The sequence below is a fragment of the Nesoenas mayeri genome (genome assembly GCF_963082525.1).
Source record: "Nesoenas mayeri genome assembly, chromosome: 8".
In the NCBI taxonomy this organism is placed as follows: domain Eukaryota; kingdom Metazoa; phylum Chordata; class Aves; order Columbiformes; family Columbidae; genus Nesoenas; species Nesoenas mayeri.
This window is the reverse complement of record NC_137554.1, coordinates 13020632-13035293: the sequence shown is the minus strand read 5'-3', so window position 1 is coordinate 13035293 and position 14662 is coordinate 13020632. Positions and strand designations below refer to the sequence as shown.

General features: G+C 39.3%; 1 protein-coding gene across 1 annotated transcript in view; it reads left to right on the top strand.

The window, feature by feature from the left end:
• DPYD (dihydropyrimidine dehydrogenase) overlaps positions 1–8588 on the top strand; it is a gene marked incomplete at its 5' end in the record, with an annotated part of 297412 nt that extends 288824 nt beyond the window's left edge. Inside the window, one exon of the mRNA XM_080348775.1 lies at positions 8209–8588. Coding sequence (XP_080204901.1) covers positions 8209–8418 — 210 coding nt within the window. The 3' untranslated portion in view covers positions 8419–8588. The remainder of the gene's footprint in view (positions 1–8208) is intronic.
• Between the last annotated feature and the right edge of the window lie 6074 nt (positions 8589–14662).

Below are 14662 nucleotides of genomic sequence, written 5' to 3'. Positions count from 1 at the left end.
AGGAAAAATACATTTGAGTAGGCTAGGAATTAATGTGGCAGATAACTTTCCTAAAGGATCCCTTACAGTGCTCTTATTCCCTGCCATGCCCTTGTCTGGTAAGCAGCTAATGGATTCCAGACTTTTTTCTCCTCCTTCATTTTTGACCACTCACAGGTGCCCAGGGTTGCTGGAGGGTAATAAACGAACAAGGTCTGTCTTTTGCCACCAAATATCGGGTACTTTGGGGTGTCTGTGCTGGTGGGAGCAACTGTCACCTTGGTGCTGGGGAGATGTTTCATCACAGCCTGTCTCAGGAGGCTGCTGTGGCTTTAACACAAGACTTGTGGCTCTTCTTGCTGCCCAGCAACCGCATCCATCTTTCCTTACCTGTGGTCCCTGCCTCACTGTTCCCTAAATATCAGCTCAGCTCTGCTCAACACCACTTCAATGTTATGTTGTCCTTTTGCAGAGAGGATCCAAGCTTTACAGGAGATAGAGCTTATCCCGCAAGATTGTCTTGCATGGGCTGGAGACTTTCTCCTCCTTCTAACTTGTTGTGAGCTCCATTACGTACTGACATTAGCCTATACTTCTGATTAGAATGACACTTTACCTCAAGCTCGTCTGATTAACTTACTTGAGGAATAACAAAATAACTGAGCTATTTCATTACTGACACCCACATGACATCAGACCATCCAGTCATTTTTTAAATGTAGATTTCTTAAGCCCTATGTGAATGGTTGCCTACTCGGCAGAGCTGGAGTTGTTAGCATCTTTGGATCTTTATTCTGTGTGTTGCCCCTCAAATGTCACTAGTAAGCCCTCACCTCATTAGGACTTAAACTCTAGGACTCAGTAAAAAAAAAAAAAATTGTGTTTTTTTCCCACAATTCATACAATTCAAAGGTGTAATATTTGAATCCTTCACACTGCTTTCTGAAAGCCATACTAGACTGTGGAACAAACAGTAGTTCATTAATTCATGTGTATTAGCTCAATTCTAATGTTTTAAAAAGGCTATCAGCTATCATCCAAATCAGTTTTGCATCTTGATCCAGAATCCAAAGCCTTGTTAAGTAACATCCCATCTGCTAACCTGTATCTCTAGAGTCATTTAAGCAGCTAATGTGAATGAATCAAATCATTCCATCTGTACTGTATCAATATTTGGGAAGCTTTTTCTTACTTACAAATTTGTTCTTTAAAACAAAGAATCTTGTTTTGTTTGGATTTTTTTTCCAGAGAGTGCACCACAATGTCCAATAATCCGCTCCCCTAATGTCCTTAATCCTACAACCTGCTAGCAAAAGTAATAATTGCTGATAGAAAGGATAATTTAGGCTAGGCATTTAATGTACTGCTAAGTCAGTGTTCAACGAGACATGAGGAAGAGGCACCATTGTCATACAGGCAGCCTTTCCATAGACATTGCTATCCTGGAGATTGTAAGCACAGAAACCCCTCTCAGAGGAGGTTTTATTTGTCTGCTTACTCTCACATTGCAACTCTTGCTGCATTATTATGAGTACAGTGTCAGACAACCAGTGCCGTGTGTACTGATTTTTACTTTGTAGATCTAGGCACATCTAAATCACTGTACAGGGGCTAGAGAACATACATTTTCATTTCCATAGGCAAGACCTATGCAACATTTAGATTGCATGGCCCAGAAAAAAAATCTCCCTTTAGTTTAGGCAATTTTTGCTTTTGAGAAAAAATTTTAAGTGGCATGTGTGCCTTACCCATATTATAACAATGCTCTTGTCCACTACAATAAAATTAATTTTCATAAGGATGTCGATTCATATGGATACCCAGATAGGCACAAATAGAATCCTTCCTGAAACACCTTGCATTCATTTACAACTTCAGTCTTTTTACACCATAATCTTAATCAACAGGCACTAATCAAAAAAGCAGTAGCTTCAACTGTATATTAAGAAACAGCTTAGAGTCATTCATAAATGTTCCTCCAACAGGAAGGTGGATTTATGTCTTCAGTACTTATCAGTAAGAATTTTTAATAGAAAAATTAAGCTTCCATAAAAATATGATAAATAATGCTAAAATTGAAAATATAATATAAAAACAAGAGAGTAAAACTTTTGCTTACCATTTGGGCATATCAGTAAAAATATTTCAAAGGAAGTCAACAAAATTAGTGGAAAAGCAAAATTGTTAATCCATTGGAAAACCTCTCACAGGTATCTCAGACGAGTAATAGTTGTTTATCCCCTTGCTATGGTAAGAATATTAGAAACTGTGAAGTCAAAGGCCAATTTCCTAATCAGATGGCATTTTGAAAGCTATTTTATTTAGAGATCCTATGCAGTTTAGAACCATAGCTGCAATAAGTCTCTGTCTTCTGGGGAAGCATGATGGCATTCTGCTAAATGCTAGAGTTTTATTATTTGAAGAGAAGGAAAAAAAAAAGGAAAAAAAAAAGGAAAAAAAAAAAAAGCAGCCAGCGAGACCTAAGAATATAAAAGCATTTGAGATCTCAGAAGGAGTTTAAATCAATGCACTGCCACAGTTACAGCACAGATGAAAGAGCCTGCTGTCTCAATTGCCAGGAAACTACTTAGGAACTCTCACTTTGATTTTTTTTTTTTCAGTAGTCCGTTATATTACCACTAAATGCAATATATGGGAACATCACTGCTTTGATGTTGTACAGCTACAACAAATAGAAACTAATATGGTAGAACAGTCAAGCTATGTGATTTGCGTTTGTATATACAAATATATACCCGTCAATCTTCTTACTTCTAGATTGTGTATCACTGCCACCCATCTGCCTCCTTGCTGTTACTTCTGTTTTCATAAAAATGACAATTATTTTACGTCCATATTCTGAAGAAAGAAACATATCTTTTGGAGGGGTGTAAAAATTAACATTTTCTCCAAGCTGTTGTCTCCTGCCACAAATTCATTGTTGCTAAAGGGTTTTCATAGTGCTTTGACATTATTTCGAATAGGAGGATGACTGCTGCCAGACATTGCAGCATTCTAGTTCTCACAGATCTAGTCACACCAAGAAGACTTCCATTTCTTGCAAAGCAACACGTTATTAAACAGACTAGATTCTCTGACCTGCTCCAATCTTTTGCAGTGAACTAGAAGTATATGAGATTATTGACACACTCCTTCTTGTTAGTTGAAAGCAGTGTAAGGAAGAACTGATACAAACATGTCTAGTTCTGTATCTCCTCTGCCACTTCTGCTGAAATCCCTGCTATGGATGGAACATAAAGAACGTAGGTGGGGACTGGGGTCCATTTTTGGTACCATCTTTCCCATCATTACCTGTCCAGCTGGGTTTTCAGCATGTAAGAATGAGTTCATGTAAAAACTGAAAAAAATGGACAGAGTAATGCCTGAAGAGAAGGGCATTGTGTCTTCTTTCTAGTGTTTCTAGTGTTTCTTCTTTCTAGTGTTACAGAAAATATTTTCTCCTCTACAACATCCCTCAATGGGAAAATGCAAGGAAACACGGAAGAGGTATCGCTTTAGTGAGTGATCTGGCTGGATATGTCTCAGCCACTTTGTCCACGTTCTGCACAGATGGCACAGGCCTTCCACATAGTCCCCCAGGGTATGCCAAAGTTTGGATAGGAACCACAGCCATTTCTGTAGAGAGCAAAACAAAAACAAAATGCAGTGTCTGGGTATTTTTCCTGTAGCTCCTAGAAACATAGACTGTGGACAAAACTAAAAGGTCTTACACAGACAGAGCTCTCAGTAAAAGGTGCAGGGGATTTGCCTCAGTAAAGAGCTGAGAAATTGGCATCTCTTTGTTGTGTAATGCTCTGCTAAAAGCAAAGGTATTTACAATGTTTTGGAACCGATGTGGTAGTAGTACTTGTCACCAATAATGAACTTTTTCTTCAAAATATGTAAATTAAAGTTTCAGATTGATGTGAGTGATTAATAACAATCATGTAACCTGTAAAATTCTTTTTACACAATAATAATCTCCTGACAATTTATTCCAGTTCCTCAAGTAAGATTTGTAATGGCTCTAAATCCTTTGACAAAGTTAGACTCAGTATTTATGTTTATTTAGTAATAGAGCAGACAGGTCATTTCTTATGCAAGACATCAGCAGGGACCTCTGCATGCCTCTCCTATCACTGCATTTTGCAGAACAGTTTTACTTGGAGCCTCAGCCTGTGATTCATTTCACATCCCTGTCCCCCAATGAGATCATTTGGTGTATGTTTGATTTACCAGCAGCAAAGAAGGCATTGTGTGTTTTAGTATCTCAGACATGTCTGTATAGATTTGAGTTGTAACCTACACTTACAACTTATACTGAACAGTTTTATATTTCAGAATACTGAGAGCATGATATATGGCACATTGGCCTGTTTGTCTCTTTTGGGACATAAGGGGCAATCATTGGAGTGGAACTAGGAGTCTGGATCTAGGGGAAAGGGGAGGAGGTCAGATGTTAAAAGTGAAATTGTAGCAGTTCTACTGCCCAGGCAGAGCCAGGCAATGCAGTAAAACCAAATTTGTGCAAAATTATCTCCCTGTATTTAAGTGCAATATGAATAATATATGGTACCTTTCTAAGCAGGAAAAATATAGCACCTTTCTCTTCTAGCACAAGTTCTAGTCCAAAGCTAGAGCCAAACTCAAACAAGGCAGCACCTGTCAGCAGGACAGCTCACAGCTTCGTTGTGATCTGGACCTCACTCTGTCCCATAAGGCCTGCTGCTCATCTCCTAAAGAAAAAGCTACTTTCTGCCTAAATATTTCAGGTGAAAGCCTGAGTCAGTGAACAGTTTAATGTTAATTTACTCATAAAACAGATTCATTTGAGTTGTTTAGGACAAATGGATATTAAATGGGTGCCATCTCTGCCATTCGAAGTCCCAGCACAACTGCTTGCCAGAACCTGGGCTGATGATAAACCACATGAGCAACTGATCCACACTTGCTCTGTTACTTTCACTTGTCCATAAGCAGCTTTTGTTTGCCACAGGATACACAGACTGCTGGTTTTGGCACAGTGTGACCACGTGTATGTTCTCAGTTTGCAAGTTACATTTTTGTTCAGGATATTGCCTCAGGGTCTCCAGGGCAGCAGTTTGGCTGTGCTGGGTCGGAGCAGCGCGATGCTGGGGAGCGGAGCAGGCAGGGCTGGCTGTGCTGCCGTGTCACTGTGCTGTGGGCATGCACAGCAGCACACTGCTCACCTCTGTCTCCTGCTGAGACAGCGTAACAAGACATTAAATGAGAGGTGGTAGCAACCAAGACGCAGTTCCATTTTAAATATGGCCATAGCTGGACTGCTTTTCCTGCTCGTCGCACCCATAAAAATAAGCCACCAGCAGAAGGAGGGACTCAACATTTTGCCTTGCAAGGGCGGGGGAGCGTGCCTGTTCCCCGTGACAGCAGCAGGAGCGAAGTGGGGGCGTTAATGGTGTGTGGAGACGGGTCGGTTCAGTTCTTCTGCGATTTTTCCGGATGCGTGAGTTTGAGTCTCACCTGGTGTATTGCCCTGCCACTTCTCTTGTGCTGAAAAGAGGACACAGTGTCATTTAAACTCGTGATTCAGAGGCAGCCAGGTATGATGCTAAAAACCTCTCTCTGTGGTATAGAAATTGTCATGGCTGATGGGTCAGGGTGACCTTTTATCTTGACTTTATTCACCACCTTTTAAAATGCAGCAAAGGCTTCTACCTTGATTCATGGAAGATACTGTAAGCCTAAAACACGAATTTCACCATCTGATATATGTAGCATAAGAAATTTCGAAGCTCAGAATGTTTTGGAATTTGCCAAAAATATGGCAAAACTTTATCTGTTGGCTTTTTATGTGTTGATATTTGAATCTCTCATGTTCTAGGAAAAGCCTGTAAACATACACGCTTGCTTTTATCACACTAAAATCAGTGAAAGACATGTCTTTGGTTAATTATCTGCACCACTGGGTACTATAGTCATAAGAAGAGGAAGTTTGTCTGCAACCACTTGCTAATTATGTTTCTAAGTCTTTCCATTTCAGTTAACATTTTTCCTTCATTAAGAGATTTACATTTTCCTTAAAAAATTGCGTTTTGCTTGAGGTTTTGGAACCTAATTCCAGGTTGGAACCTTCTTTCCAGGGAAGGCAAACAGTGCACTGCACATAGACTCACAGGGATCCAATGTTAGCTCTTAGTGTGATATCATCTTTTGCATATTTTTATATTATTGCAGTTCATAACACTGTAGCACAAGATGGAAAACAGTAAAAGCCTCTTTATTTATAAGGTTATTATAGGTATCCTCCAGTGTATCTCATGTGTATACATCCTGTCAAAATATTTCAGGATTTCGACAACTGTGCCTGAACTTGTTTCAAGTGACATGACATGGCTTTTAACTGGATTTTTTTACAGTTGTAGTATTTTTAAGAATAGCTAATAGAAGTGTTACCCATGCACTAAAAACAAAATAAAAATAATAATAAAAAAATAGAACAAAAAGGTTTGAATAACTATCAGTGGAGTTTTGCAGTTAAATAACCCAGACAGGAAATTGTGATGATGTTCTTTATAATTGCTCTGAAGAAAATAAGTCTTGAAGTCTATGGAAGGCATAACAGACCTAATTAATGCCCACACTATTTCTCCAGAGAAACAGATTTTGTTTAATAAAAAGACACTGCATAGAAAATGTTCTTGTGCTTATTTTATAGTTTAGCCTTATTTTTCTTTGTACGACTATAGTGTATGCTGGTTTACAGTGTCATGTACACCTGAAAGTTGCATTATCATTTCTGAAATGCGAAAAACAATTACATATTTTCTGTATTTTTTGAGTGTTGATGTCAATTATGATCTAAGGTGTGTTTTGCTGTCCAAGGAGTGTGGATTTGTTTGTGCATGCGCACACATTCGTGTTCTAAAATAGGTGGCTATTTCGTTGTTGTGTTCATTATGTGTGTGTGTAAGTGTAGGTGTTATCAGGAGCATTCTTTTTAGCTTTTAGAATAAAAGCTGAATCAGAGGCTGGAAACACTGACACATCTGGAATTTTAGAGCATTTCCAGGGACTGACAATTAATGGTACTCAGCCAACCCTGCACCTCGTCACTGATGGATGATTAGAGTTTAGCTAATGAGAAGGTGTTCAGAGTACAGTCGTGGAAATTTTTATACACTTGTCAGTTTGGTTGGAGATCTCTGTGGGTTTAAATCTGATTTGATGTCCACAAAGTGGTCCAGAAAAATCTGTGTAAATGGTCAGATTTTTCTCTGCTGTCAGTAGTTTTGTGTTTACATATTAAGCTCTGCACGTCAGGGATCGTTGCTGTATACGTTTGTTATATTGCTATCTGTGTTTCTAAAGTATCTAAAAGGAAGTGTCCTGCCCTCTTAGTGCCACCGAATGGCAAATGATGATGAGCAGAAGGGACTGTTCTGTTCCATGCCTGGCAATGCTCACCCACACTGACAGGTCAGCTTCATGGGTGCTGTTTGCAGAGGCACTTTTGTTGGATCCAGATTCTTCCCAGGGCTACCCAGCGAAAGGAGAAAAGGCAATGGCCACAAACTGGAACACAGGAAATTCCATTTAAATATAACAAAAATCTGTAAGGGAGATTGAACACTCGAGCACGTTCCCTGGAGAGGTTGTGTAGTCTCTGTCTTTGGAGATATTCAAACCCCAGCTGGACATGGTCTTGGGTAGCCTCCTCTAGCTGACCCTTCTCTGAACTGGGAGATTGGACCAGACAATCTCTAGAGATGCCTTGCAACCTCAGCAAGTCTGTGGTTCTGTGATTTGCTTGACTGGGACCTAACTGGGTACACCTGTGCTTTCTGAGCAGAGCAGGTGGGGACAGCACTGCCTGTCTGCAGGCACAGCTCTGAGCTCAGCTGGGGCTTTGGCTGTGTGCTGGCAACTCCGCATCAGTGTCCTGAGATGCACGCTTGGGGCTGGGCTTGCTGGCTTACTTGGGAGCAGCCTTCAGGTCTGGTCTAAGGGCTGCCATTAGGAAACTGAGGCATAACTAGTGTTATCAAGTCCTTTTTTTTTTTTTTTCTGAACTGCAATGATGGTATAATGACATAGGATTAAGCAACCGGTTAATATGCTGAATTCTTGCAGTTTTTCCCCAGTGAAGTTGCAAGAAGGATCATCTCATAATCAGTAAGTCCAAAGAGCTTGCTAATTCTATATACTCCTCTGGCAGTACGTTGCTGATAACTGACTTATATTTTGTAGGTGTGCAGTGCAATCCAGAATCAAGATTTCACTGTTATCGATGACTACTGCACTGGACTGCGAGCTCTCCTTTACCTGAAAAGCATTGAGGAACTTGAAGACTGGGATGGACAGAGTCCTGCAACCATGCGCCATCAGAAAGGAAAACCAGTACCTAGAATTGCTGATCTGATGGGAAAGGTATTTTGTTTCATTGCCATTCCTGTATAATGGCACTGTGTCTTGCCTTTGAATGCACTTCTATAATCATTGTATGCAGTTTCTGCTCCTTAGCTTGGCTAACCACTGCTGCTGTCACAATTAGTCACCAAGTCTTTTTCCTTCTGATTATTAAGAAATATCTGGAGGCAGCTTAAGAAGCCAAACTTGAAGTGACTTGCTATGGGATAAAGTTTTTACTCTAAATATTACCTCTCCATTTGATTCATAAAATCATGTCTTTGAAAGAAGTTTAGGATGTAAAATTACAAATGCATTGGAACAATTTCTGGAACTGCTTGTTTTAATGAAACTCAATTCAGATTGATACTAATGTGCCAGACATTCCTGGGTGTTCCAGCCAGGGTGCAACAATCAGGAGGCATGAAATCCCCCTAGCACTGGACCTGACCAGCTGAGACAGCTTATCACAAACCAGTCTTAGTTAGAATACAAGACCAGGTAGGAGTGGCCCTTCGATCATCATAGCTGAGCATCTCAGGGTCTTTCATGTGTGCTGACTCCCAAATCCTCTGCAAGGCAGGGACATTCCAGGTGAGGAACAGTGACACTGAATAATTTGATAGATTCCACAAGATCATTTAAATCTAGAAAGTCTGTGGTGGAATAGGAATGTAAACTATGGTCTCCCAGAAATCCTGACCTGTGGACTGTCTTCTCTGCTCGAGTAGTTCCCTGCTACAAAAGCATCTCTGGAGATGTTTGCCAGATGCAGTGGGTTGCAGCTGCCCCAGCGCTGCCTGCCCCCCACCAGGGCAGGGCTGACCCATGCTGGGAAGCAGGGAGGTGGAACTGGCCTCCTACCGCTGCCGCTGCCTACTGCTCCGAGCAAAATACCTGCACAGCAGGGAACCTGAGCTTTTGCTTCTGGTTACTAGAGGGGATCACTTTGAAGACTTATTTCAGTTATACATCATGCCTATTGATTATCTTTCCAAAAACCTGATATAAAACTGTTGAAAATATTGTAAAAAGTAAAGAATTACAAAAGAATAGGATTTGGAGTGTCAAACACCTCCAAATCTCTGCTTATCGTTGCTGATGACTGGAGCTGGGTTTAGCAGGAGATTAGAGACTCCTATATTGTTGTTGTTCTCAGTGGAGCTCTGAAAATTATAACGTTACCTTCCAGGAGAAAAGAATCCTGCTCCTAAAGCTGTGGATAATACACTGCTTAAAAATAAAACAAGGTATAAGCAGTTTCATTTTCATCTACTTATGTTAAGCAGTTAAGCCAGGCTCAAAGGGTTATATTTAAACTTCCTTTCTTTAACACCTGTAGAAACATACACAGAATTTCCAACTCGTGTAACAGAGATTTCTTGTGATTCTTCTTTAAAGCTACATTCAGTGTCCTATCTTTGTGTTACCTTTGTATTTTACTACACAGACAACCATTGTCAAAGATATTTCTCATGTCCTTTGGAATGAGGAAAAAAAATTATAATTCTTAGTCTTTTACACTTGTCACTACATCAATAATTAACTTTAAAAAGGTAGTATAAAAAGATGCTTTAAGGAAGCATTTAATAATTCAAAGGAATCTTAACTTGAAACAGGTCACATGAGAAAGAATGAAAAACAAAGCCCTACGTAATCTTGTCTGGCTGGCTCTGTTAGACATTTAAAAGGAACAAGGCATACAGAATATAACTGATTGTGTATTTGATTGCCCTTAGCACTGAATTATGTCATTGGATCATTGCTACTAAGTAATAACATACAAACTTAACCAGGCTGCATCATTGATAAGGTAGTGATATATTTTAGGGATAAGTTCAGGATGGCTGTTTATCCAGGAATGAACATGCAAGGGAAAAGGAAGAAAAATAATACAACACGGGTAAAAGGAAATACCATGATGAATGATCCTACTAGGGGCAATCAAATACAAAGGCTTGATATCATTAATATTTATAATGTCATAATTAGCAAGACTGTGCCTAAGCAGTGTTATTAGTGTAACTAATTATGTTATCATAAACTAAGTTTGCAGTATTATAGGAATCAGTATTCTTACCTTCATAAATTATTATCAATATTGGATTTCATGTACTTGTGCCTAGTAAATTTAGTTAAGTACTGTAGCTTCATCTCGATTCAAACACAAATCTCTAGCTTGCTTGGCAGGAAGTCATAACACATACTTCTGATTCTCTTTCTAAAATAAATTCACTACAAAGCATGTCCTTACTCTTTATTTGGAAAAGAGAAGATAGCCTGTTGACGTGATATATAAGTTCTCATTGATAGAAGTAATGCGTAGGCATGTATGTGTTACACATGGAGTAAAATGTGACAGGCAAAATCCTGCATTACGATTTTAAAACCTTAGAAGGACCTGGCCAGGTTTGTCCTGATATTACTGTGAGGTGAAATGCAGTTTCTTCAGTAGGACCCCATGAGAAGCTAAACAGCAAATACTGATGAACTTCCGCATTAGAAAAAGTAAAAAGAAAAAGTAAAAAGGGAAAAAAAAAAAAAAGAAAAAAAAAAAGAGTATGCTAATTTTGGTAAATGTAGAAATATAAAGGAATGAACCTCTTTTCTTTTTTTTTTTTTTTTTTTTTTACAAAATTCCTTTTAATTTTCATATAGAATCACAGGGATAAGAAGTTCAGTCAATTGCCACTTTAATGAGAAGGAACCGAGGGACAAAAAATATTTTTGACAGTATGAAGAGCCACTTGCCCTCTGATTGTATACAAATTCGTTGAGCGTCTCCAGTTTTGGATATATTAGAGTTAGGACTGGTACTATTCTCAGCTACATATGTTCACAATAGTAACTATTTTCATTCACAGTGCAATGTTGCATGCTTATGTCCATATTTTTATATAGAAGAGTGCTATTCTTTTGATAATTCGTTTTCTGTCCTGGTTTCAGCATCAAACAGATGCTGAGTGCAGAGTATTGCCACAGGAGAGTGACACGATAGAGTTTTGCCATGAAATATTGTAGTATTTGATGATCAAAGTAATCTAAAAGATAAATACTTTCTTCTGAATGGTACACCTGACATCACAGTGAAACTGTCTTGCTATGCAGTCACCAGATAAATGACAAACTGAAGTTATCACTGTCTGTCGTTACATTTATCGCAATAATTTCCTCCCTAAACAGAAAGAATACTAAAAATACTGTACTAAATAGTGTAATATAATAAGCAGTTTAATAGCAAATATATAAACTTTTGGCTGAAAAAGAGAATCATGTTGATTAGTACCTGTTCGTGCTTCTGCATTAATGAAACTAATGCTTTCAGCTGATAATTTATAGCCCTTAACTTATGAGAAGCATCATAGCACTGGAAAATATTTTGGAAACTTGAGTGCTGTTTGTATGTTTTTCACTGTTGTAGAATGCATCTTTTGGTATATAGATCCTAAACTTACTGGTTTTGAGCCAGCTAGTAGATATTTGCTGGTAGTCTTTTCAATAGCGGTAGCTTTTTCCCTTTTGCTAACACAGCAGTGGCTACTGGAGTCAATACTTGCCATGTCCAAGGTGTGACCTGTGGTATTTCACTGCAAGAGCAGTGAGATTCCTGCTTAGAAAAGTTAACCTCAGTCCTGGCTTCCACTCACCAGGTGATACTGTTTTCCACAGCTCTACCAATTTGATTCATTCTTTGCTGTGGTTGTAGCCTTGTCTGTGACTGCTCCAAAGACAGCCCTGGCTTAGATGTGCTGCATCAGACTCACAAGGGTGGGCAAAGCCAGTCTCTGCGCTTCCTTCTTCTTTGCTTTTCTGATGGCTTATTTCGTTGTTAGTTTGAGATTTGGTGGTGTTGGTTGGTTGTTTTGGGTTTTTTTTTAATTATTTTGGTTTGTTTGTGGGGGGGTTTGGTTTGTTGTTTTTGTGGTTTGTTTTGTTTTGTATTTTTTCTCTGGGAGAATGGGAGGACCTGGCATCAGAAGTCCTGACAGAGATGATTGTCATTAATATCACCTTTGAATCACCTTTCCATTAAATGCATGGAATAAAACTTGTCCACTTGTCTCAGCCATAATGTCAGTTTGCAAATCTTGACACTGAGATGAGAGAATGGCAAGGTAGTGATGACACCACACTGCTTCTCACTGACTCCCTTGAGGAAAAATTTTTGTAAAAGCACATTTTCCTCAGCATGAATTTAGGACTGAGATCAAGTGCATGATGCAATCAAGCAGGCAGTTAAGATGTAGAGCATGCTCTTACAACCAAAGTTATTACAGTGGCTGCAGGAGAGCGCAGGTAGTATCTTTATAATCCAAAATTAACAGGATTATGTTTTAAAATAATGTTTCTGAGTTTCTCAGGAAGATGCATGACCAGGAGCAATAAAAATAGCTTTGTTCTCACCAGGTATCTGGGTAAGGTACAGTATTCCCCAGAGGTGCAATTTGATCTCCTGTGTGTAGTCACTGTCTCACCTTGTCTGTTTATTACAGGACTCTTTGATTAGTTGCTCACTGATCTGACTCCAGAGAGCTGAAGTGATTAGGTCCCAGAAATGCACTAGTGTCAGCTGGTGGTCACAGAAGTGGTATAGCGGTTTTCTGAATAAACTTCCACCTAATGTCAGCTATAAAAGGCGTATTTAACACAGTGACTTCTTTAGCCAGGTAGCTAAACATTAAAAATATGACAGTGTATTCAGTTGGAAGGTGTGCATTTATAGGAAGAGATAAATATATATGGATGTTTCATACCTTGCTTTCAGCAGTAGAAGTTTTGCCAAACCTGACCTTTGATTATGTCAAAGGGTTAAAAAAAAATATGTCAAGGTTAAAAAAAAATAAAAAGAAGAAAAAAAGTAAAGTAATAATTTAAGCAGCATGATTCCAGAAATATCCAGAGCCCAAGACAAACTGGTTTTTGTAGTGGATCCTCCTCAGCTGTCAAGGTTGTGCTGTACTGAAAATGTTAAAACCATATCTGATAAAAACACTTATAGAGAAGGTGTTTTTCTCCAGCAGACAGATGAGAGAGAATGGTCCTGAATGAGCACAGTATATGAAACTCAATGAAAATTCTTACCGCCTTAAATTTAGCAAGCTACTGATTTTATTCTCTGAATGCATGCATGTCCCATTAAGACTAAAATATGAACTTCCTTCAAATGTCTATGGGTACTAAAAGCTGACTCTTTGGAATAGTACAAACCTGCTAAATTCTAACTTGATCGCAGTCAAATCTAAGTAGCCTTTTGTACGACAGAGAAAAAACCTTGCTATACCATCGAGATTTCATGCAAAATATTAAACTAGCTCTTCTATTAAATAACATTTTTAAATGTGTACACCCAGCCATGCAAGACAACTATTGCAATGCATGCACCAAGTTTTGGCTGCCTTCAGGTTCTTCCAGACTTCTGACTACATTAACTGAGCAGAGATTTTCACCCTTCGTTTTTGAAAGTTCTCATGTTGTTGTGAAAGGCAAGTTTGTCCAGTATGGGGAAGAGCTTTCCCGCACTGCATAAAAAAGAGTGAACACATGGTATTTGTGGCCATGTCCAGAAATACAGACCATCTCGTCATATGGTAGTATAGAGTAAGAAACTCTTTTTTTCGTATTGCCATTGCCAGTTCTGAAGAAGAGTCAGAGGGGGTGAAAAAATAATTTTAAGCTGTTTGATCCTTTTTGCCATTAGCTAAGACTTGCACCTGAAATATAGCTCTCAGCCAGGCAAAGCATCTGAAGTGTAGCCAGTATTGATCAGGACACCTCTTGGTTTATAATATTATGGGATCTGTGCATCCACACACTCGGGAGCTGTTGCCACATATGCTTGTTGGGTTGACCAAAAATAAGACTCTGTTGCAATGTATCTGAGCCAGAATCTGCTGACAGGTGAGGAAGTCAGTCCTTTCCTCTCAGCCGTCCACTCCTCCCCAGAGGCGATGGCAGGTCTCCGCAGGCATAGCAGCAGCTGGAGCCCCATGGTCCCTCTGGGGAGCACTGCCAGCCGCGTTTTGGGGAGTCTCAGCAGAGCAGACCCCCACACCCTACTGCGTGTCTCACGCTTACCAGGTTTGCTCCTGCTGGTGAACCTCCCAGTGTCTGCAAGCCGAAAGTAATTATGAGCAATCCCTGACTTGCCTAATTTGTAGAAAAAAAAGGAGCTGTCTAACATTATTTTTTTTTCCTAACCAGTCTATTATGGAAGTTTATGTTGTGATTATCTACAGTGCTGTTTCTCAGCGAGACTGCAGGTTGTTACATAAAATGTATCTTCCCTAATGGTGAA